The sequence below is a fragment of the Micropterus salmoides genome, unplaced genomic scaffold (genome assembly GCF_014851395.1).
Source record: "Micropterus salmoides isolate LMB-PRFRI ecotype aquatic unplaced genomic scaffold, ASM1485139v1 Ms_hic_scaffold_4, whole genome shotgun sequence".
In the NCBI taxonomy this organism is placed as follows: domain Eukaryota; kingdom Metazoa; phylum Chordata; class Actinopteri; order Centrarchiformes; family Centrarchidae; genus Micropterus; species Micropterus salmoides.
In genome coordinates this window covers 19,032,024-19,057,164 of record NW_024043372.1, presented here as the reverse complement: position 1 = coordinate 19,057,164, position 25,141 = coordinate 19,032,024, and the positions used below count along the sequence as shown (strand labels likewise).

At 40.1% G+C, this 25,141-nt stretch overlaps 3 protein-coding genes across 12 annotated transcripts; all 3 read right to left on the bottom strand.

Annotated features, from left to right (window-relative positions):
• Positions 1-593: 593 nt before the first annotated feature.
• tusc2a (tumor suppressor 2, mitochondrial calcium regulator a) lies at positions 594-3,724 on the bottom strand. 8 transcript variants are annotated; one of them, XM_038696876.1, is made up of 5 exons: positions 3,357-3,724; positions 3,179-3,250; positions 2,348-2,599; positions 1,408-1,528; positions 594-1,322 (listed from the first exon to the last, which is right to left on the bottom strand). In XM_038696876.1, exons 3-5 carry the CDS (start codon positions 2,494-2,496, stop codon positions 1,257-1,259), a joined length of 336 nt encoding a protein of 111 aa, XP_038552804.1. In that variant the 5' UTR covers positions 2,497-2,599; positions 3,179-3,250; positions 3,357-3,724; the 3' UTR covers positions 594-1,256. The 8 variants fall into 8 exon arrangements, with proteins under 8 accessions (XP_038552804.1, XP_038552806.1, XP_038552799.1 ...); XM_038696878.1 differs by having other exon boundaries at positions 2,348-2,581; XM_038696871.1 differs by having other exon boundaries at positions 3,179-3,724.
• Positions 3,725-5,075: 1,351 nt separating this feature from the next.
• On the bottom strand, positions 5,076-16,859 carry LOC119886250 (ras association domain-containing protein 1-like). 2 transcript variants are annotated; one of them, XM_038696865.1, is made up of 7 exons: positions 16,593-16,859; positions 14,981-15,333; positions 14,074-14,198; positions 7,006-7,110; positions 6,631-6,916; positions 6,413-6,528; positions 5,076-6,300 (listed from the first exon to the last, which is right to left on the bottom strand). In XM_038696865.1, the coding sequence occupies exons 2-7, from the start codon at positions 15,297-15,299 to the stop codon at positions 6,154-6,156; spliced, it is 1,098 nt and encodes a 365-aa protein (XP_038552793.1). In that variant the 5' UTR covers positions 15,300-15,333; positions 16,593-16,859; the 3' UTR covers positions 5,076-6,153. The 2 variants fall into 2 exon arrangements, with proteins under 2 accessions (XP_038552793.1, XP_038552794.1); XM_038696866.1 differs by lacking the exons at positions 14,074-14,198; positions 14,981-15,333; positions 16,593-16,859 and adding an exon at positions 9,308-9,794.
• A 603-nt stretch (positions 16,860-17,462) lies between these two features.
• zmynd10 (zinc finger, MYND-type containing 10) lies at positions 17,463-25,141 on the bottom strand. 2 transcript variants are annotated; one of them, XM_038696863.1, is made up of 12 exons: positions 24,951-25,141; positions 21,022-21,130; positions 20,766-20,882; positions 20,630-20,683; positions 20,317-20,469; positions 20,115-20,203; positions 19,677-19,771; positions 19,387-19,559; positions 18,858-18,983; positions 18,656-18,777; positions 18,427-18,552; positions 17,463-17,934 (listed from the first exon to the last, which is right to left on the bottom strand). In XM_038696863.1, exons 1-12 carry the CDS (start codon positions 25,037-25,039, stop codon positions 17,835-17,837), a joined length of 1,353 nt encoding a protein of 450 aa, XP_038552791.1. In that variant the 5' UTR covers positions 25,040-25,141; the 3' UTR covers positions 17,463-17,834. The 2 variants fall into 2 exon arrangements, with proteins under 2 accessions (XP_038552791.1, XP_038552790.1); XM_038696862.1 differs by lacking the exon at positions 24,951-25,141 and adding an exon at positions 24,155-24,495.

The window sequence follows — 25,141 nt, the reverse complement described above, 5'->3', positions numbered from 1 at the left end:
TAAAAATAAGGTATAGTTCCAGCTGTCATGGAAGTAGAGGAATTGCTGACTACATTTTTAAAAGTGACAACTTCATTAAATGCAATCTGTCCATTCACTTCTAGCAAACTAAAATCATCCTTTTCATTCTAAGTCTGAGATTCTTTTTCCAGGCGAATGGTACTTTAAGGAATAATTTTGACATTTTTGGAAATACATTTATTCGCTTTTTTGTAGAGATTTAAATGTAAAGATTTATACCACTCTCATGTCTGCCTGTGCATTCAATATAAAGCTGGAGCCAACAGCTGGTTAGCTTAGCTTAGCATAAAGACTGTAAACAAGGTGAAACAGCTAGCTTGGCTGCTTTCAAAGGTAACAAAATTCACCTACCAGCAACTCTAAACCTCACAAATTAACACATTATATCTTGTTGTTTAATCCGCACAAAAATTGAAGACAAATGAGAGAGTGGCATCAATCTTCTTTTCTGGAAGAAAGCGAATGTGCTTATTTCCCATGATCATGTTTTGTGCACACAGGTGGTGCTTGGACATAACTCAATGTGAATACGAGACTATTAACATAATAGAACATATAATAAACTCAACATATTCAGCTCAGTAAACCATTTATTCAAGTATTTCCAACTATGAAATCTGAAATTATTTACAGTACAATATGTTCACTAGTGCAGGTCTGAGCTCCGGTAACTGAGACAGACTCAGATGTGACAACACAGAACATGACCATATATACAATAAACTTCACAACCCTTTTTTAAAATTCTACCCTGTAACTACATCTTCAATCCCTCTCACACACATTCTCTCAGACAAACCTAGGTGCACACAAGTACACATACAAAGACACGTACAGTTTCACTCTACGTCTCACAGAAGGCATAAACCATTAAAGCCTTTTCACATCAAGGACGTTTTTCCCTGCAAAAGAAACTCACACGAGAAATACAACTTCATTTGATGTACTCTCTAAGACTGCTTACATATCAGCTGGGTAGTGGAAACACAACCTGTACTTTTGTGAATACCAAAATATGGATTTTTGTGAACAGGACACCCTCTGACCATAGTTGAATTCAAATGTATAACATTTCATTCAATGTATCAGGTTACAATGACAGTTTGAATCTTCCCTTTTCTGCTCCAGACCACAGTTCCTGTCTTGACCGTAATGCTTGGAGACTGGAACAAGACTTTACACCGAGAAGAGTACCTGTGGCTGCACTTCACAGCAGATCAGTCCTGTGTCACTTTTCACACCTCACAGAGGACGATGGGGAAATCTACATGAATACAGGGGTGTTCGAGCTTCACAATTCCCTGAAAGACCAAACAGATGATATTCAAAGTGACAAATCATTCAAAACAACCAGACCAGTGTTGCCAAAATGTGGCTTTAGCTCACCTGTGGAATCAGATTTTTCTGAATCCTCTTCAACTTGGACTTTTTTCTGCCATTTTTGGTCACAACCGTCTCTTCATAGAATTCATGGGCAAGGTCACCGTCCTCGTCATAGTACAAAGAACTGCCAACACAGCAAGTAAACTTCAGTCTAAAACTACATGTCAAGAGAGGAAAACTGCACCAGACCAGAGTTAATTGATATTATATGGCCAGTTTACCAACAACACACAGACACATATATATGACTAAAGTCACTAAATTAAACCAATCCGCCTCTGAAACCCAGTATAATCCACATATCTCACTGTAGACAGTTGGTAATTTGGATCATTCTTCAATAGAAAGTACTAATGAAAGCAAAGACTGTGGATTATTCCGTGTAACCAGAACACTGTCTTTGGAAACACACAGAGCTGCTGTTCCTAACAAATTATATTTTGTTTGGGGTGCTGGTGGCCACTGGCCTGGGCAGGCCTGGGACCTTTGCTGAATGTCATTCTATATCTCTCATTGTACATTCTCTGTCATCTCTCTCTCCCCTTGTTTTGTGTCATCTCTCTACTTTCAGCTATATACTAAAGACATAATATGCCATTACTGTATAACCATGCACCTCCACTGTATTAGGGTGCCAGAAATCCCAAATATGGATGTCTCAATGACTCATCAGATGAAACCAAAACTACCTCCACAAAGAATACTTTGAAGAAAATATGTTGTGACTTGATCAAATCGACCCTTTGTTGTAGGAGACTCGGGTTTGATTCCCACTGTGACACATCCACCAATGTGTCCCTGAGCAAGACACTTAACCTCTAGTTGCTCCAGAGGAGTGCAACCTCTGACATATATAACATTCGTAAGTCGCTTTGGACATAAGCTTCAGCTGAATTAGTAAATGTAATGGAAATGTACCATTTCCCAATCAAGTATTATTTACCTCCTCCTGGTAAAAACAAATGGTGTTGCATTTCTGGAACCTTTTAGCCGGGCCACAGACTGCTCGTTCCCATCACTGGCTGTATCGCCTCCAGCTCCACTGCCTGAAAAAGGCCAGACGCCTTTGGCTTTGGAACCACTTCCTCCCATGCTCAGAGATAAGGCATACTCTCCAGTTAAAGCTTTCAATCTTGTTGGTGGCCAGACGCTCTCAATTCTTTACCCAAGACAGGATCTGAAAAGTAAAAGTGCACTAAGAAAAAACACATTCCCAGTCAGACTTGGCTTTCTCTACTTGTGTAAAGGGTGATTGTTCACCAGTTGCATCTAATTATTTTTTGATGAATGGCTTTATAAAACGCTAAATTAATGTACAGTTAACACTATTGTCAATGTGATGAATGCCCATTTTAACCTGTAACGTTAAAAGTTGTCCAATTCAAGATGCAACTGAATCAACGGCGTTGACACAACAACTGTCATCGGGCTTCTCAATTGTGAGAAATACAAGGCTTCTCAAGCTGAACTTAAAATGAAAGCCTTTAAAAAATAAAAGTAAACTCACATCTGACGTTTTTGGAGCGATTTAAGGTTGTACCTTAACGTTACGTTATGCTAGCTTTACGGGAAGCTAACAAACTGGGCCATACAACCACCTAAGACTTAACACAAACAATCTCATTAATAACGGTAACGGTTAGTTACACTGCTATATTAACTTATAAAGACAGCCATCGTTTTATACCTAATACATAGTGTATATGTTTCATAAAAGCACCCTCTTGATATGCGACCAATGTGGCTAATAATGACTCGCTGACAGCAACGTTACCTGCATATGAAGGTGAGTTAGCCTGTTAGCTTCTGCCGCTGACGCAGGTTAGCTGCGATGGCTAAATGATAACTAGCAAGACAAGGCAGAGCTAAGTCTCCAAAACAAACACAGGATTATCTTTGCCCTATACTGCAAATGAACACATTTTTAAACGCGCTTCTGGCCGATATCCTACCTTTTCACACAATTTTAAATCGCCATATCCTGGCATTACTTTTAACACCAGCTACGTTAAGCTAGCCTTAGCTGTTTTGGTCCTTATGATGAGGTGATCAGCTGATATGACGAATAGGCGGCACCTTGACAGTTAAAGCAAAACAGTGCACTTAGGACAACTTAACCTCACCATGGATGTTAATCTAAATGATGGTCTGATCATGCATTTAACTCTACGGCCGAAATGTGAATTGTTTTTTTAAAGCACATGCATATAGGCATACGTAATGTTAAACAGAGCAAGTATTGCACTATAGTGCAAATATTGCACTTTAACCCCCACATGGCATTTTAACATTCATTCATTCAAAAATACCAACACTTGTTACAGGGCTCTCAAGTCTCACGCATTCACCGTGAGACACACGCATTTCAGCCAGTTCACACTCTCACACGCCGAGCAGTAAGTTAAGCGATAACATCCTCGAACTTGTTAATTAATGGACGATCATGTCTGTAGCCTACTAAATGCCGGAGCCGTTTAGCCGATCAGAAATTAAAATGTGATGTTTCCGGGTAAACTCCGTGATCCCGCTGCAAGCACGTTCGTTACCAGGCAACATGGACGCGCGTGCACCATGGTGTGCACACACGGAGTGGAAGTTGGACGCGTCCAACTTTTTTTTTTTACCATTTTGATTTTACCATTGCTGGACAAAATTACTTGTCCGTGATCAAAGATAGTGAGAGCGGCTGATGTTGGCGAGTACGGCCAAATGCATTCTAAATTATTACGGATGCAGTGAAAAACTCTCCAACCTCTTTGCAACCTGAAGCTTAGGTTTGATTATCCAGTAGCGAGCAAAGTAACTTAGGCCCATTCAGACCCTTTAAGAAAATTATAAGTACCAATATTTCACTGTAAAAACGCTCTGCAAGTACTGCATTGAAAAAGTAAGTTGGCTATAAGCAGGAAAACGTATAAGTAATTCAATTGCCAATTAAAGATAAAAGTATGGCCAACTCAAAACAGAAAGAAAAATTTCTCGTATGACCATTATATATATTTCGTTAGATTATTATTCCTCATGCATTAATGTAGTTGGTTGAGGTTGAACTATTTTGTATCAGACTGCAATTAATTATTTCCCTTTGAGATGTGGTGAAGTAGAAGTAGAAAGTCGCATGAAAAGAAAATACTCAAGTTCAGTACAAATACATTGTGTACTTAAGTACCCACCACTGGGCTTAGCTTTGGCTACCTGAAACTAAGGAAAGGACTAGAGATATTTTTCTCTATTTTGGCTCTGGACGGAAAGCTATCATCCATCATGATGGTGAAAATGGCTGGCCTTGAGCCATAGTGCTGTAAGTGGGAGCCCCCTACCGCTGTCATCAAGGCATTTAAATGTGCAACAAACAATTACAACACAAAACACCATTCATAAGCTTGGTATACATGCGTAGGTTCTGCCATCCTACTGTAGGCCTATGTGTACAGCAGTTCATTGGGCTCATTTGGGGCCAAATTTCTTTTTAGTTTTGATACATTTGTATTTTTGAAATACAAGTTTATATATAAATAGTCTTATCAGATTTACCTATTGCTCTAATTTCTATTTGTTCAGGTCAGTTATTAACTACAGGTAAAATCTAACTGCTAGTAAAACCTTGAGAGAATTGGCTGGGGCCGAGGGTCCGCTGCTACAAATAAATGAGTGGCGCGTTACACGCGTTATCTCACTCCAAACGTTTAATAAAACTTGAGAGCCCTGTTGTTAGAACTGGAAAGTTCTTTACTGAAAGGAGCGCACATTTGTCAATATTTTGAAGGTTGCTACAACATTTACATTTGTGCATAGAGGGTACAATTAAAGTGAATTTGAGAAACAGAAGACAAACATTTTCTTTACAAGACAGAAATAGGAACAAAGATGTAAGGAAAGACAAACATGTATACCAATATTCATTCAAGGTTCCAGTTAACCAGAGTGACTTCGACACTGCGCTCTCTGACATTCATAACTGCATACAAATGTCCATACATCAGTCAAGCTCACAAATTGACAGTAAAAAACAAAACTGAGTTGCACCCATCAGGGGTGTCGAGAGGACGTGGCAGACTTTTGAGCCAGGGTCAAATGAAAATCCAAATACCTTTCAGCAATAAACGTGTATTTAACTTTCTAACAGGACAAATTTAGGCTAAGAAGCAGTTTTCATGGAAAGGCTGTTCAAAGACCAGACTTTATCCGAACGTGGCACTACTATCATGATTGGACACGTTACAAATTTTTGTATTCTGGTAAAATAAAAGGACTTTAACTTCCAGACGTGATTATCTGCTCAGTTACAACACAGAGCCTGACCTCAGCTCTGCATCTACAAATGTATAATGGGCACATGGAATTTTTATACCTAAAAATACTGAACCATCATTGACACTTTTTTTTTTAGAAGTTAAGGGGGACACAGCTGAGGTACACAGGATAATCAAATAGTATCCAATAACAAAATATATTACTGGATACAACCGCTGCCTCATCTGCCAGTCTCCACTTCTCTCAACTCTTTCTCTCAGGCACATCAGACTCTCCAGGTGTAAGGCACTTCTCATCTCTCGCATCATTTCACACGCACATTCGCGCTAGCTCTCTCTTTCTCTCAGTCTTGCGCCCTGTCTCACACTCATTCACCGAAGAGGCGTTTTTGAGTTAGGTTCTCTGGGATCTTTGGATGCAGCGATGACTGGTCATCTTCAGGCGATTGTCCAGCCAAGAGGTGCACGTTTTGATCCCCCCCAGCGCAGAGTCCTGTCAGCCAGGGGTCGAGCCGGCCAGAGCCTCCTGCATCTTAGTGCGGGCCAGAGCGTACCGCTGCACTATCTGCTTGACGTGTTCCTCCTCTTCACGCTGCAGAATGCGCAAGAAGTTCTTTAACTCGGGCATGGAGAAGGCATGCCACTGTAAGGAGAGAAAAAACACATTAGTGTATGTACATTATATAAACTAGCCCTGTTTGTGGGATTGAACGCACTGTTTGGATCCCTTATCCTGGTGTTCATGTTACACTCACATTAACTTCTCCAGTTTCATTCTCCTTCAGAACAAAACTGAGGACTTTCTCATTGGGCCCAGCACACAGACGCAGACGGAGGGGACGCTCATCATCAGACAGTTTGCGAACGTAAACTGAAGGAGGCAGACAAAAAGACCCAATTTAGTATACAGCATTCAAATTTAGATTAAAAAAAAGGAGTTCGGAGTGTAAACATAATGAAAAAGGAATTATACCTTGGTCATGACGCTCGCTGCGCTCAAACAGAGCAAACTTGCCAGGATTGTCCACGACAGTAAACTTTTTCAACAGAGCCTCGATGACCTCGCGAGCAGAAGTGCGGGAGCTAATGTGCAGGTGCTTGGATGCATCCTTTGGCAGGTAGAAAGAGGTGCGGCGCTTCACTCCGCTGGCCCTCCTCCCTCCAGCATCGTGACTTCCTTTCTTTGAAGGTGTAACTGACACGGGTCGTGCCAACTTAAACTGCACCTTTACGAAGCCGGTGTAGGAACTATCCTTGTTCTGTTGAGGAAAAACAAAAATGTTACACTGATGGAACAAACACCTGCTCATTAAACTGCATGGATTTGTTGTGAATAAACCCTACTCACCATGTTCATGAACAGATTGCTGTTGATTTGAGCATTGTATTCTTTCACCTTCTGCTGAATATCTGCTGTTGTCAACTCCTGCTTTCCCAGTTCAATTTGTTCATCCTGGAGGGGACAGTGAGGAGTTAGTGTTAAACCACCAGGTGTCAGTGCTCCCCTTCAAACCACAACAGGAACAAGTGAAACCCCAGCACAACACACACACACACACACACACACACACAATACAGCAGTACGGAAACGGCCATGGGTTGTGACATAAAAAATCTCATGTTCTGTTGTTATTATTACAGACGTTATGGATAGCTTTTTTTAACAAAAGTGATTATGACCCTTTTTAGTAAGTGCAGTTCACAAGGGCCAGACTTTTACATGGGAACAAACATCTTTATAACACGCTGTTGTTGCTGTATGAAAACATTGTATATCTCAAAACAAGCTTTTCAGGAATTAAGAACGGGTGTTTTTCTTGCATGAACCCAGCGTCATGAAATAAATTTGTGTAAAAGCAACAGTGATGTGATCCAAAGTTTATTTGACGTTATCTTCCAACAATACTGCTTAATGTTAGTAAGAGGATTACAAACTCCCACACTTCAGTAAAGGGGTTGACAATTAACTTTCTGCTAGGCAACATTATTTCTAACAGCGAACACCAGTTGCATCAGACTCAACTTCCTGACAACGCAGCAAAGCAGCAAAGGCGGAAACGATGCCGTCAGCTCTGCCCAATCCTGTTTGACTGCCTCCATCCCTCTGTGAAGGAGGGGTAAAGGGAGGAGGGAGGATGAGGAAGGGGGGTGTATGTGCAACTTGCAGCTGTTTGCAGTGACTGCGACCAACCGTTCAGCATTGCATTCCTCAACATGGTATTCATGTATAAATAGCCTCCCCTCTCAGGCTCTCCGAAGTGGGAGAGACAATGCCCTCCCTTGTTTTGCAGGCACATCCTGTGAAGTCAGCTGCCTCATCAACCGCACGCTCCCAGTCATGTTTCAGTCATGCACATTTGGCTATCTTTGATCACCTCCAGCATCTGCATGACTGTTAGCTTAATTAGGGCTTTTTTCCTGCGTCTACAGACCAATTGGCACTTCCTAGACAGAAAATTCAACAGAACAAATTTATTTCCCTATACTGTGCGCCAGCTAATACCTTGAGGTGGGAAGAGGGGGTTTCCTGAGGAGTATAATCCAGATATCAATCTCCTTACAGTCCTAAGGATGTTGCTAACATCTAGATTGGTACTTACACAGATTTCTACACTATTATGAACAAGCATTTTAGCAGAAAAAAAGCAGAAGAAGGGTGAAGATGTATACTCTATCTAGCCTCCACCTATTGTGATGAACGTTGCAAGCATTGAAAGGGCTGGCTATCTTACAAATTGATGTAGCAGAACTAGATCAATAGTAGCAATCGATAAGCAGATACAGGCTGACTACAGAGTTAATAGCCTGTTGTTAACAAGTCTTTAAATCAATACAAGGGCCAAGTTGAGCTTTCCAATATGGTTAACAGTAGGGGGATAAAAATATGTAACAACTGCGTCTCTATATGTCCACTATGTGTCACATCAAAAACAGTGTTGAAATTGCAAACAACATTAACTGCCTCTGCACAGGGACAGAAAATGGTGAATGTGAATGAGTTTTACAGTAAGCTGCGTCTGTTTCTCAATAAACAAAGCAGATAACTTTACGCAAGTGGGTGTGGGTGCTGAAATGGAACAGAAAATGAACAAATCCAAAACAATACATGACTCATCTGTGATTGAGAAATCAGTGTGAGAAACCTGGAGGAAAAGTCAGTCAGTAGTAGGTGTTCAGCTGGAAATTTGAGAAGCGTGTGTGTCATAAAATGACATTTGGGTTGTTTAGATGTGGGTCTGGGCTTGTTACAATAAATGATGTTCTAATTAAAAAACGGTTTCTGCTTTTTCATAGTGTTAAAATGCAATTTATAGTTAAGTTTATGTGTCAGTTTACTCAAAACTGGAAGAATCACAACTCCACCCTTTGCCTGCAGGCATCTTCTCTGCTGGGATGCCCTTGAGCAAAACACATACAGCAGCTCAAGACCAGCTGAGCAACACACCCTGGCCCATGACTCCTTAAAGTATGGATGAAGTACTTCAACTTAACAATAAAAACTGTCAAAGAGAGAGCAGAAGTACCAAATAACGCGAGAGTACAGCGGTGGTGAACCACCCGTCACCCATCTCTCTGGTATCACTTCCCCTCTTAAAAAATGACTTATTTGAGCCTAAAGTTAAATGTTGTTTAAAAACTCTCCCGCTCACCTGCTTCACGTTAACATTGACGTTAGCTTTCCGGGTTTTGGGGAAGAAAGATGTCCGGGCGGTGAAGTACTGCTCGAACTCGGAGTCGGGGTCCTCCTCGCTGCAGTAGCCGCTGCTGGTGGAGCTGCCCCAGCTCATTTCGAAGGAGGGAGTTTTCTCCGAGCTGCTAGCCGCTTTTGTCATGCTGTCTACCTTTAAAACCCCTTACGCTAACAATGGGAAATTAAACTACGGCGACTAAAAGTGTTAAAAATAGCCACTCTTAGCTGAATCTAAAGTTAGGTAATACGAAACCTGTCTTAAACGAAAGCCTGGCTGAAATAACGGCAACGTCCGCCAACTTTAACGGTTAACTACTAAACCTCGAGGTCGATGAAATGTCTCTGTATTTAGCGCCTTGATAACAGTCTACGCGACAAAATTTACAGACTTGAACCTCTGACTTAGACTACCGGCCACGTTTCCACTGTACAAACTCAAAGTCTGTGAGAAACAGGATGTATATTCTGGCCCCCGCCCTTGCTATGCCCCGCTTCCTCCCTTCCTCCCCCCCCGCCGAGGCCCCACCCAGGGCCGTTGACTTCAGTTTGGAAAATACACAAACCACCGCAGCCGGTCGCGATTGGACGCCGAGGGGAAATACCAGAGACTTCACCCCACCCAGCCCCCTCTCTCTGCCGCCTCATCTCCCTCCTCCTCCCATGGATGCTGCTGGTTCCCCGCTGAATATGTACCATGTGATGATGGGACAGCGTGCTCACACCACACTCGGCCATAAATTGACCACATGTCAGTTATTCCTCATTTCATGAGCTGTAAACATCAATTCTAAAACTTAGGCAAGTAAGTTAAAATTTAACTTATCTAGTTTGAAAAGCCTGAAACTGGTGAAAAAAACATGTCTCTATTAGGGAAACCACTTAGCTTGCAGCCTAGAGAATAGGCCAATAGGTCAGTGATGGACAGTAACTAAGTACATTTACTTACATATTTGGTATTTGTACTTAACTTGATTATTTTCTTTTCATGCCACTTTCTACTTTTACTCCACTACATCTAAGAGGGGAATATTGTACTTCTATTGTACTTTTTACTCCACTACACATGACAGCTTTAGTTAGGCTACTTTACAGAGTAAGATTTTTACACACAAAACATATGAACATTTATATCATAAATATAATGTTTTTATAAATTAAACTACCCACAACTAGTAGCCTACATTAGTTGACTGACATAAATTTAATTGGCTAGACAAATGTGAAGATTTGCTGCTTTTCCTTTTGATAATTTTAATGTATTTTTAATCATTTTTAATTTTAGACTGAAAAAAACAAGCATTTTGAAGGTGTCACTTTGGGTTCTGGGCAATTGTGACAGTATTTCTCACAATTTTCAGAATTGTCAATTGTTTTCAGAAAAGTCAATTAATGGAGAAAATAATCAGCGGATTAATCCACAATGAAAATAATCATTAATTGTAGTCTGATCCAAATATATCAACTTTAACCAACTACAACAGTAAAATCCTGCTTTTACGTTAATGCATGAGTAATAATAATAACGTAGTCACAGGGGACATTTTTCTTTTAATACTTTAAGTGCATTTTCCTGATTATACTTACATATTTTTACGTAAGTAACATTTTCAATACTTGTAACAGAGTATTTTTTACAGTAAGATATTAGTACTTTTACTTAAGTAAAGGATCTGAAAACTTTATCCACCACTGGGCCTACTACTGATATGCAAACAGAATCACTGATATGGGTGTGGTATTTTCAGCACTTAAAAATTTAATCAATTAGAATATCACCCGAACATTAGGGGTACCTACTTCAGCGATTAATAGACTTCCATAGAACAAGGGGACTTACAAGAGGAAGATAAGATAAAAAAAATCAAAGCAGCAGAGGATGAGAAGTCCAAACTTTTAGCATCTTCAGATGCACAGTATTTTATTCCTCACATGACTGACTCTGTAATCAATACTCGCAAGTTGTTACTATGAGATTCTTTCCTGTCTCCCATATCACGTGAACGTGGCATTAGACCCTCTCTGCCTCCAAAATGCCCTCATTTAATGACATCATCAGGGTTATTTTTTCCATACTTTGAAAACCCCCTTTAGAGCCACAAAAGACATTAATTAAAAATTAGAGGCTGAATAGTTCTCCTCTTAAGCTGAACTTAATGTGCAAAAGCCATTTAAATTGATCACCACTTTCATAATTAATTAATTAGGTAGGTAGGTAGGTTTATTTTCACAATACAACGAGTTGTAGAGAGAAATTGAGTTTTATAACTCCCTGCAGCTACATAGCACACAATATCCATTACTAAAGAATCAATTATGAAAAATGGTAACAGAAATACCACGACCCTGTAAGTAGGATAAGCGGTTGACGATGGATGGATGGTAACAGAAATAAACTATCATCACTGGAGCACTGCTGAGGATGAATTAGAGTTTAAGGTAATTAATTGTTTGAATCATTTTCCATGCAAAATGCCAAACATTTTCTGTCACCTGCTTCTTCAGTGTGAGAAATGTTCTGCATATCTCTTTTTTTTGTATCATAACAAATAAATTACTTTTGAGTTTTGGACATTTGGTTGCACAAAACAAGCAATATGAATGTCACCAGGGACATTTTTTTTTTTACATTAATCAAATAATTGAGAGAATAATCTGCAGATCACTTGATAATTAAAAAAAAACAGGGTCCACTGATCCAATTACTCCAGATCATTATCGATGCAGAAACCAGATTAAGCAGATCCAGTACTGACCATGACATAACCAATTCACAATAAATACAGTTTCTTTGTCCATGTCATACAACACATTCTGTGTTTCCAAAGTCTGTTACATTCACGGGGACACCACTGGACTCCAACTTGATCAGTGACAGCCGTTTGCACACAGCAACCCTCGGCTTCTTGCACTCAGTGACATATACAGATTTTAAATTTGGTGAAAGGAGAGCTCTGGTACCCAGTGGAAAATAATTGTTAGTTGCATCCCTAATTTTCAGTATATAAACGCTGCAATGTAAACACCAGTTAAACTACCAGGAGTGAGGATACTATTAGTATAAAATTATTAAAGTTATTTTTGGTGAGAATGGCCACTGAAAACTATGATCACAAAATTTTGATAAAACTGACTTTAATTTCTGCTAGAAAGTGAAGAGTATCTAAAGCTGAGATGAAAGGTGTTTTTTCAAGTACCTGTGATTTTGAGACAATCCACTTTTTTCCCTTTCATCATCTAGTTGTTCTCCTTAGTGTTATTACTTGAATCAGTTAAAAGGGTACACTATGGGTGGGATGCTCTATTGAAGACATGAAATATCCTCTATGGTTTTCCCCGGGACTTATACAGATAGTATTGTCTATCAGCACACATATTGGCTAATGTGTATTGGCAGGAAAAACGTTGGAGCTTCCTAATGTGAACTCATGAGTTCACATATGTCGGCTCCTGCTTCATCCAGAAACCCTCCAGCTGTTGGCTTTTAAACTCTGATTGAACCAACAGTGAAACATTTCAGTGGTACAAACCTTACAGGAGTGAAAATGACAAGATCTCGCATTTTTGCCAATAAAGAACATCAAAATCTTGTATTTCTTGCCTTTTTTTGTAGTTGGTTGTGTTCCTCACAGACATTTCATCATGTCATAGCAGGAAAAACACTTTCCTGCTATGTCAAGTCAACGTGTCTGCTGTGTAAAAGGCCTCTACACACCAAAACCCAAACACCAACAGATTATCTTGCCATGTCTCCATACTGTTCAGACTCTGCTGAGTAGCCCGCTGAGGTTTTTACATTCCAGTTGTCCTTTGATAAGCAACAGGTGCTTGATAGAGAAGGAGTGAAACCTGTTACCAAGAGAACAAACCCTGCTGCTTTCAACAACTACTGGCCCGTAGCCTTGACTCCCCTCTTTATAGATAACACTACTGTGGTGCAGAAAAGTGAGGAGTATTCTTCTTGTAAGACTTTAGATGTACAGCAGCCAGGACTTGACTTTATCTCATCTAAAAAAGCCATAATATGAAATCCTTTCACCAATTAAAGGTGACTGTTTATCTATAGGGTATATTAAATGTTTTCTGCCACTTGTTATGTCCCTGTGAAACACTAGCAAAGACAGGGCTAAAACATGAAACTCCTACCAGGGTCGTACATGTCCATATTTGTAATGTGCAGTACATTAGTCTTTAAACAACTCAAATGAACATATTTTAAATTACTAAAAATGTCATCATATTTTTATGATATTACTTTGTTGTTGAGGGGTTTTTTTTATGTGTAAACCACATAAACAACACGTTCAAGGACTTTTGCTCTAGTGACAAATGCAACATGTTACCTGTAACATTTTCTGTTTCTGTGCAACTTCCCCTTCAAATCCTTTCACTAACTTCATGGTTCTAGCTGTTCCCCATACCTGGTGCTGCCCTGCATGATTGTTAACCGCAAGTATACAGTTAATTCGGTCAGCCTTTAGTTAGGGGAACTTGGTGAAGGGTTTTTATTTATTGCAGTATAAAATGGTTCCTGTTTTGGCCATTAAAAATTAATTTGTTCACTAAAGCATTCCAGCAGAATTACCATGTACCAGGTCGCTGTATGGGGGCTTGTAGGTGACGCTGTAAACAGCAAGTTAACAGTGACTGCTACCATTTTTCATTGTGAGCACAGCTGCTTAAGAACAATCGAAAAGTGCTAAGCCAGTCAAGCACAAAGGTCCTTACCACATTTGTGTCTGTTTCTATGGCGTGCTCCACAACACATGTGTTTTCAGCCGCAGAGCCTCGTTCCCAGCTGCAGTCCAGCCGGATCAGGGCACGACAGCGGTAGTGACATGTGAATCTACAATCTGTAAGTGCAGAAAGTCACTGCGTTTAGACAGACACTGCCAAACATATAAATACATCACAAAATCATCAACTGAATGCATGTGATAGTATTGTAGAGGGACATTGTCCTCCTCTGGCCATTAGGGGTCACTGCAGTTATTCTAAGTTGGCTTTATGTCACAGTATATAATTAAATACATAAATAATTGGCACTTGAGTGCAGCTGTGAAATAAAACAGAGGTAAGATATAAAATATCATGTGTCACATGAATGCACTATAGTATATATATATTAGTTCATGATCTTTTCTTTGGGTTTTCATCTGTTTTTGTGTCATTGTTTCATTATAATTTGATTGTGGTTACATATTTAGATTACTGTTAAGAAGCTTTTTTTTTGCATAATAAATACTTAAATACACAAACCACAGCTACATTTCAGTGGGTTTCAGTTGTTGAAAAGGAAGTTAAGGACTATTGCAACTCTAGAGCAAGAGAAGCATACAGGTCTGTAGATGACTCTCAGCCTAGATAAGAACCAAACCCCCAAAACCACTGAGGCAATTGCATGCTTTTTTAAATTTCTGCTTAAAAACAACACAGAGAAGATTTATGGCAGTTAAAGTTCTGATTTCTACAAGTTAACCCGTTGATTTCAGGGTTATTCTGGCCTGCACCTCTACATTGGTGGTTACATCTTTATTTATTAAACCAAATTTCCTCTTAAACTCTGTCTTACACACAGAGGCAATCACACATGCACACACCCAGACTTGCAAACAACCTACGTAAGCCAACTCACTGACACACCGCAGGCTCTGCTTGTACAGGCCCCAGATGAAGTCTCCACACAGGTCACACCACGTTGGCTGAGCGTGGCTGCATGGCTGGAAGTTGTGTCCCTCTCCCTTCTCCTCTGGGAGCTGGGGATCCTGGGTGCTGCTCAGGACTCTGATGATGCCCACCCGGCTCAGCAGGTCTGGGACCTTCCCTGGGCTGATCCTCAGAGCATTGGTTCTCTCCAGGCGTGGAGGCGAGCAGGGGGAACGTGTTCCGACTAGCCCTATCTGCTCTCTGTCCGACCTCAGGTCACGGAGCTCGATGAACTCCCCCCAAGACATTGCGTCACTCAGAGCCTGGCTTTCTCCATTATCACTATCATAGGCAGAAAAACATACAATAACACACTGGTACTTACCTAACAAAGACTATTAGCATTTTAAAACATGTGTCCTTGAAATTATAAGGTCCCATGTCATTTCACTTTGAGAGTTAATCACAGGAACCTGCCTTGTTCTTTATGCGTTATGTTATGTTGATGTTGTTTTCAAAAGGTGGTATTTCCATCTGACTGTAGTAGTAACAACAGAAGTAAACCAGCATTCAAAATTTGACTGGTAAAAGTAATTTCGTATTATCAGCAAAATGTACTTAAAGCATCAAAAGTGAAAGAACTAATTATGCAGCATAATGGTCTCTTTATATTTTATATTAGGCTATTGGATTATTATTACTGATGCTTTGAAGTGTGGCCTACCTAAACAACATTTTATGCTTTATAAAATGTTATTCTGTAACTACAGCTGTCAAATAAATACAGTAGAGTAAAAAGTACAATATTTCACTCTGGGTTATGGGTTAGAAATATAGTATAAAGTGTGTGTGTGTGTGTGTGTGTGTGTGTGTGTGTGTGTGTGTGTGGCCTCTCTCCTGGACCAATCACAGGATCACCTGTGGCTCCTATACACACCTGACCATGGTTCTACAATTCAATTCAGAATTCGCCACCTGCCTGCCCGCTCACAGCGACTACCTGCAGGATTCCCTTACACATTTTTTTGTGAAAGAACTAATACATCTACTGGTATTTTTCTTTATCACTGTCTCTGTGTCTGCAATTGGGTCACTAAGAAAACAAAACCAAATAACTCCAGTAAACGGAGGAAATATATAGCTTTATTGAGTATAGCCTATAACAGTAACCTATTAGGCCTACATAATGTTTGGTTGCCATTTTCATATAGGCTAAAGTAGATTTCAGACATTTTATACATACAATAGGCATAGCCAATACATTTTCTGTATGGTGGTTTAGTAACCATGTTTTGTAAATGAGTTGGTTTGTCATAAATAACATACTCTAATAATTATGTAATCTGTGAATGTTGCAAATATAGCATAAGTAAAGCAGAGTTAGCCAAATGTAATTAGTAGTAATTACTGTAATAGGCGTATGTGTAAAGTGTAGGTTTTACAAAACAGAATCGCTTTAATTCCTCAACAATTAAAGGTATTTACGAGGAACAGAATGATGATTAGGCTACTCAAATGTTTTTGTCATAAAATAACAGGCTTGGTAAAACTAATTACTTCTAAAACTTGAAAGTAAAGTCTTGAGTTTCAGTTCAACTTACCAAAACGGGGGAGAAAACAGCCCCGTGGCAACCGCTTTGTCTCAAAACGTCTTCCATCCGAAGAGAAAAACTTTCCGCAGATATTTTTCTGTGGGTTTCCGAGTAACGGAGGTGTGCAGCCTCGGCTACATCTCTGGAAATAATCGATCATCACCGGCTACTTCCAGACGGAGGCCCTGCTTCTTTCTGTCGCTAACATCAGTGTAACGGCACCGTCTCAGCGCTCCTCACGACACTCACCATCTTTTGAGTCTGGCTGTGTTGTAAGAGGAAGCAGCTAATCATGAAAAAGAGAGTGAGATGAGACTTAGTTTCGCCGACATCCGGCATGTTTTCACATAGGGGGTGCTTCTGAGTCCCGGAGCACAGCTGAGTGGGCGTGCAAAGTCCCCCACCCCTCCAACCACTGTCTCAAATGTGTGACGGATTTGGCGTTCGTTTGTCACAGATGGGAAAACATTAGCCTACATATGTATAAATAAACTCTGAAACTAGAAATAAATGTCATGCTTAAACCTACAGAGTCCTATTATGGATTTACTGTTTATTATCTGTCAGTCATCCTCTGCAGAAAGTCAACATTCAGGAGAGGGTAAAGTCTGAACATAACTAGCAGGAATATTAACCAGAAAGAGGGACCACAAATTCTCTCTATTTTGTTATCATTTGAATATACTGCCTTCGTTCTTAATAGTTATTGTTTTATTCTATTTTATATGTTACCATATTTTAATATAGGCCTACACTTAAATGTATGTTGTGTGTAGCATGAAGGAACTACAAATTTCGTTTCGTTTTTCCTAGCCTTGTGCTGTATAATGACTAATAAACAACCTTGTACCTTGTATAGCACTGGGCAAGAAGACATGGTAGAGGGAGTTAAAGCATTTTTATTTGCTGTTGGGTGTAATGAAGTTAAATGCATCTCCAGTGTGTCAAATACCAAAGTTAAAGAAGTATAACTCCCCCAAGCTTTCATCAAAGAAGCAAATAATTGGTTAAAACAGTGTGCCAAATGGACATCGTGGGAACAAACATTACAGTGAGAACCAACAAAATTCTGTAATGGGAAAAATATATATATATATATTTTCAGCATTAAAATAAAGAGGAGTCCCTATTTAAAATATAAAGGAATCCAAAATGCCTCGACCACATGCAGATCTGTTCTCCTCCCATATTGTGATTCAAGAATCTCATCTGCCACAGGTCATGTGCTTCAACAGCCTCTCTCTCTCTGTCTTAGCTGCTGATGTGCAGGTCCCTCTGGATCTTCTCTGTGGCCTCAGTCATGAGCTGGCAGGTTTTCTTGTGTTTAGGCCAGTGTTTCACCTGACATTCTCTGCAAAAAAACAACAAGCTGAAGGAGGCTTTACATAAGCAGGAAAATGACATTTAGTGCATGATATCAATAAAACAAAAACATAAAAGCAATGCATGCGGACACGGGTCAGATGTAGAAACACAGACTATGTCTGTCCATCTATACATTTTGCGCATGGTTATCCAGGTAGCCCCTTCTCCCTAGCCCTCCTGGGACAGTTTTCAAGCTGTCTGGGCTGTGTCATCCCTCAAGCATGTTCTGGGCCTGTCCCTGTGTCTACTTCCCAACTCAACAGGTTCCCTTCAACCACAGGGCTCCTCACTCTTTATCTCTATCTTGAAGAGTGAGCACAAGAAACTCATTTCAGCAGCTTATATCCATGATCTCATTCTTTCAGTCATTATCCGAAGCATGTGACCATACTGTAGGTGAGCGTTTAGCTTTGGCCTCAGGCTCAGCTTTGTCTTCATGACGATAGTCTTGTACTGCGTCTGCATTACTACGTCTTACCTGTGACAGTACCATTCTCCCTGACATCGAGAGCATCTCTTTGTAGCCTCTTTCCCACATGATCCACACTTTGGCTTCTCTGGGAGTAAACTCTCCATCACATCCAAGTTGTACGTCTGGGCTAACCTGGTAAAGAAAACATACTTATCCCAATAATAATCACAGTGTAAACGGATTGAGTTGATGTCTCCGTAACTTGATTACTCAGACCTGTGTTTTGCAGATTTACCTCTGTGCCTGTAGCCTCAGGTCACTTTCAGATGGGTTGAAAGTTTCTTTGACTTGATACTTTGTTATTGCCTTCCACTTCCCAGAATTCTCCCTCACAATGTGGTCCCAAATTTCTGGTATCTATTCATAAAGCAAAGCTAAGTGTAAATGCACAGGGACTTACAGTAGTTAGGTGTTTGCATGCATGTGTGAGTGTGTACCTGTTCCAAAATGAGTTCTTTCTTAGGTGGGGCAGGGTCTGTGACAGCAAGGTGAGCCAGGAAACGCTGCAGTTCCATCAGGTTAGGCATCTGATCAATCAACACCTCTGTCAAGAAACCTCGGAGCTGTGGCACACGTACGATTAGCCCACAGATAATACAGCAGCAAGAACAACAATGTCAACTTGACGTCAATCTGAATTTTCTACAAGGAGTTTCGCAGACGGCAATCGAAAAAGGATGCACAAGGCCCTCTGGTTATATAATTAATGCTACAGGAAGAGGATGAGAAAGCACATAATAGGAGGAAACATCTTAGTCAAAACAACCCTTGGAAACTGAATCTGTGTTTCAACAAGATAGATCTGATACGATGTTGGAGGACAATGATCTGGCACTCACACACTTCCTAAGCTTCAGTTTGCAGCTAATATACAGTAGCCACTTGGAAGGAGGAAGAGTTGATTGATACACATTGATTAACTAAAGTAACTCAAGCAGCGCAGCACAAGACCCTTTCCCAGTATACCTTTAGGAGTTGATTCTTGTTGAAACTGTTGAAGTCATATTTCCGTTGGCAGTCTTCCTTCAGCAGCAGATTGTAAAGGGAAATCCAGACCTGACCATCTAGTTTTGTCATCTTCAAGTGGTCCTCAACAGGGATCTTCTGCCACCTGCCATTTATGTACTTTTCTACCTCACCTTCAGCGGGAGACAGAGAACAGGCTGCTGAATGAAGGGTCACTTTTCAGGCGGGTCAACATTTTTACATGCAAACATGTAGGGACACATTTGATATGCAAGAGGTGCGATATATACCTTCTCTACGGCGACTCCAAGGGCAGCAGTCAATCAGCTGAACCAGTACGCAAGGCATGTTATGGGTGCACAGCATGCGACTGATAACACTGATGCTGTTGACGTGAAACGATGGGTAAGTTAATAAATGGTCAATTAACTTTTTTATCTTATTGTAAATTTAGCATCTTTGGGGTTTGGACTGTGACAAGAAATTTGTAGATGTTAAAATGGGTTAAGGCATTTCTTTCAACTGTCTCGTGTTTTAACAAAACGATTAATGAAAAAAAACTGATAGATATGAAAATGACAATGAGTTAGTTGCAGCATTAGTCGGCTGCACTCGTGGTATATATAAAAAATGCAGTGGTCTAGCTTGAAGTGTAAACCCCTAAAAGTATTTCTCGGATTCTCTCCTGTGAGTTTCAAATATCTCAAACTTATTGGTGGTGCAGATACCTCTCGGTGTGATCTGTGATGTAGCGCAGCACAGATGAAGCCTTCAGGGTGATTTCAAACTCCACTGCAGCGCTCTGTGTCTGCAACTCCTTTGCAGAGTGAAAAGAATGATGTGTGACTGATCAATTAAAGTGAAAGAAAGACTCCTCTGCTATAGGCTGAACAATGAGACCAACAAAACCAGCATCTGAGACTCTTGCACCTCTATAGAGGATGGGACTGCTTTCCCTGTCAGTTTGTGTTGGTCATGAGTGGTCACGCCCTCCCTGGTCGCTTTGCTAGCCAGCAGGGTGAGTTTGCGGTGGCAGTAATCCACCAAGTCAAGAACAGAGTCATCAGCTGCCTCACATGAATCCTACACAATACAGAAAACTCTTTCAACATCACACAAAGCTTTATTTATAACTCAGAGAGACAGAGCAGAGTCTAAACTGCCTACCAGCACGATCATGTCCATCCTTTATATAAAATAAGCTGCAGATTCATTTAATTGAATGGTATGTGTAGACACTGACCTTATGAAACATGATCGTTTCAAGTAGGTTTATGATCGTGGCTTCATGGTGGATCTAATAGGGAGACATTCAGGAACACATGAAATCAGTAAAGAGGTGCTGCAAGCTGATAAGTCACATCTCATTTTACACTCACCACCATGTAAAGATGAAACGTGTTCTTGGGTTTGAAGTCCTGCAGCTGACATAAGATAGGGAACACTTTTTGCTTCCAGACTTCAACAAGGATCATTTCATGGACCAGAACAGGTATCTAAAAATGGGGAGAGAAAGAAAAGAGATGCTGTAGATAAAAGCTTATTTTAATGTGCTATCAGATGTAACTCTAAACAAGAGAAACAACTCGTTTTCAAGAGACCTTTTATTAGATTTTCTACAGAGGTAGCCCTCACCTTTCCATAAGATACCAGGAGCTCCTTGACGAACTCCTCATGCATGGCAGAAGCATTCAGTATCGCCTGCATGTTAAGTTTCTCGATGTACTCGTGCTGTCTGAACCACCTGTTAACACACAAAGAGAAAAAGCATGACAAAGCAAAGCTGGGTTTTATGAACTGCTGCATCAACCGTCCTCTCAAGTCGTCTGTGACAGGTCTACTTATTGTCTCAGAGTCAAAGCTAACACGAAGAAGCATCAGCCAGATTCTGTGCACCACATATCTGAAATAAACTCCCCAAAAAGCCTGAGGTCTGCTCTGACTCAGTCACCAACTCATTCATGTCTTATATGTCTTATATAAAGCACTCTGAATTGCTTTGTTGTTTAAAGGTGCAATACAAATAAACTTGCCTTTAGAATGACATTTCATTGATGTTCAAATTACATACATGTTTATGACTGGGTTAAATCTCAAGAATTCAACAGACACGTGTTTATTCGAACAGTAAGCAGTACAACAACATACAAGAATACTTGGTCACTTGTGGCAGCACTGTAGACAAAAAGAACAGAGACACCAGTCCTTTCATGCAAGTGTGACTCCAAACTTGACTAACATCCTGCAGACTTTAAACTTTAATTGGAATTTTATATTTAGAAAATGTTTTCCAACGTATTTATTAAAATTCCAATTAAATGTATGCTAATTGTTAATGTTGTACATAGTAAACTTGATCAGATATACAGTTTCATTTCAGTTGTTAGCATTCTTGTTTGTTCTGACTGGAGATGGGTATGTAATCAACTGAGCAGATAGCCCACATATCTTTAGGTGGAGCTAACTGACTTGAATTATGCCTATCCGGTAGCAGTTTTTATACACACACTTATATAATAATAATAATAATAATAATAATCCTTATTTGTAGAGCACTTTTCAAAAACAAGTTACAAAGTGCTTTAACAAGTGTAAAGAATAATACAAAAAAGATAAGAGCATGAAAATTTAATATAAAATTAGTAAAATACAATAAAAGGGATAAAATAAAGTCAAATAAGATCGGGAAAAGCTCTCCTATAAAAGTATGTTTTAAGAAGGGACTTAAAAGAGTTCACCGACTCAGCCGACCTGATTTCCTCGGGCAGGCTGTTCCAGAGCCTCGGGGCCCTGACAGCAAACGCTCTGTCCCCTTTAGTTTTCAGTCGAGACTCTGGAACAGACAACAGACCTCTGCCCGAGGATCTCAAGGTGCGTGCTGGTGCGTATGGGACTAAAAGGTCAGAAATATAACAAGGCGAGAGGCCATGAAGAGCTTTAAAAGTGATCAATAGAATTTTAAAGTCAATTCTAAAACATACTGGGAGCCAGTGTAATGAAGCTAAAATATGAGTAATGTGGTCATATTTCTTTGTTCTGGTTAAAAGCCTGGCAGCTGAGTTCTGGACAGTCTGGAGTCGATCAATAGATTTTTGGGTTAAACAGGTGAAAAGGCTGTTGCAATAATCCAGGCGTGATGAGATGAAGGCGTGTAAAATGGTCTCGGTGTCCTTAAAAGTTATCATAGATCGAATTTAAGCTATATTTCTAAGTTGATAAAAACATGATTGAACAAGCTTTGTGGTGTGCTGCTCGAAATTTAAATTACTATCAAACCAAACACCAAGGTTCTTTGCCACAGGCTTAATGTGATTTACTAGGGAACCAGCAGATGGCAGTATTTGCTTTGCCATCTGCTGAGACCCGATGAGAGGCATAGGCATCTGCTGAAGAGCTTCTAATAAAGCAAGGTGGTTATCAGCACAGGAGCACCACAGGTGACTGTATTCTCACCTTTTCTCTTTGTATACCCCAGACTTACAGCACAACTCTGACTTCTGTCATCTGCACTCTTCGTGGGGCGTGTCAGTGGTGGGGAGAAAACAGAGTACAGGGAGCTGGTCGATCAGTTTGTGTCAAGGTGTGGAAATAACCACCTCATCTTAAATGTGGCGAAGATGAAGATGATTTTACGGACTGTAGGAGGACTGTAGGAGGACTATGACTCATTTGAACACCATTTACATTTGGGGAGAAGAGGTGGAGGTGATGGAGGGCTATAGATACCTGGATAATGGATTGGACTGCAAGTCTAACACTGAGGCGGTCTACAGGAAGGGACAGAGCAGACTCTACTTCTTGAGGAAGCTTACGTCCTTTAATGTGTGCAGCAAGGTGTTTCACATTTTTTTTACCAGTCTGTTGTTGCAAGGACAGTTTTCTTTGAAGCCATCTGTTGAGGCAGTAGCATCAGAGCCAGTGACCCTAAGAAGATGAACAAGCTGATTAAGAGGGCTGGCTCTGTGCTGGGAACTGCCCTGGAGCCTCTCCAGTTCATTGTGGAGAGAAGGTTGTTGCACAAACTGATGAAAATTATGGATAACACTTCACATACAAATGATCAGTTCTGCAGTAATAGAGGCCGCTACAGGAAGTAATTTCTGACCACTGCAATTTAAAATATACAATGACTTCCCTCTGTGCAGTGAGAGGAGACCTATTTTTTCCTGAATTAAACTCATTTGCACAGATATAGTCAGACAGATCTCTTGAAGACTTCTTGTAGTATAGTAGTTAGTATGAAGTTATGACTGCAATTTCCCTTTAGAGTCGAATAAAGTATCTATCTATCTATCTATCTATCTATCAATCGATCGATCTTTCTAGCAAGCAGTGGTGGAAAGTAATTAAGTACATTCACTCAAGTACTCTAATTACAACTGAGTGACTTCTACTTTGACTATTTCCATTTTCTGCTCTTTTCACTTCTACTCCACTAACTTTACCTTGTAATAGAAAATATTGTACTTTTTACTCCATTAAATTTATTTAATAAGAAGTGACTTTGCCTACTTACATTTAGCTCCACCTTAGATGCAACTTTTAAGTTATGTACACATTAAAGTATTAAATTATTCTAATTATAACACAGTAAAATAAACTATTCTGAAATGGGCTATTCTACAAGATGACTAAACCTACTTTTGGTACTTTAAAAATATTTTGATAATACTTTTGCTGAAGTAAAAATTTACTGCAGGTATAATAGTATTTCTACACTGTGGTAGTCCTACTTTTACTTTAGGTTAAGACAAAGTAGTAACGTTACCTGGCTGATGTACCGGGTATAAAGCCCCCTCCAGACAGTTTTAACTCCCGTTTTTGGTTAACGTTCTTTCTCAAACAGAGAACGGGAGTGTGGTTAATAGTCGGACTGTATGTAAAGACTTCTGATACCATTTCCTCCGCTGATGCACTGGTGAAACGGCCGTCAGTAAAATACATGTTGCAGACTGTATATAAGACGGTGGCAGGTGAAAGTGCAACGCGTTTTCTGTCATCCGTCCTCCAACACCGCACGCACAAATGCCATAATGACAATGAACAGCAAACTAAACCAGGAGGAGGAAACTAAAAAATAAAATGAAGACCCTCTGTTTGCTAACTTTCTGCAATAACTGCTAGCTAACTACACCTGGCTAACTACAACTTAGTTAACTAAACTAGAAAGACAAACCAACAATCAGACACAGAGAGACATTACTGTAAGTTCTAAGTAAATTACATGATAAATTGGTTAGCTAGCTCACAACGATGTTTATAGGTTTGATGCTCTGACTTAACGAGGCATGACAGTGCGCCTGCGCAAGCTTGGAGAATGACGTATGATTTATGGAATTACTAGTCGTACGTCACAACCCAGTTTTAACAACTAAGCAACTTGTGCAACTTTGAGCACAAAATTAAGCTATTTGGCAAACTATGTGGGTAATCAACATTGTAAGGAAATGACTCAGAAAAATATGAAATATCATAGAAATGTCAGAATACACTGGAGGGGGCTTTTAACTGTTAGCTGTAACGTTAACGTTAGCTAGACAGTTCATCTTACCCTATGATCTTACCTTGATGAGCCCACTTCCTTGAGAGAAAAAGTTTCCAGACTTTGAATAAATCCTTCTGCTTCAGCAGGCAGCACTACCGAACTGTCCATTTCTGTTACAGGGAACTACTAAGTAAGCTATCAAGTTAAAAACAAGATGAATTTCGCTTTCTCAGTCAAGTGGTTTAGAGTTAACTAGCCTCTTCGGTTCCT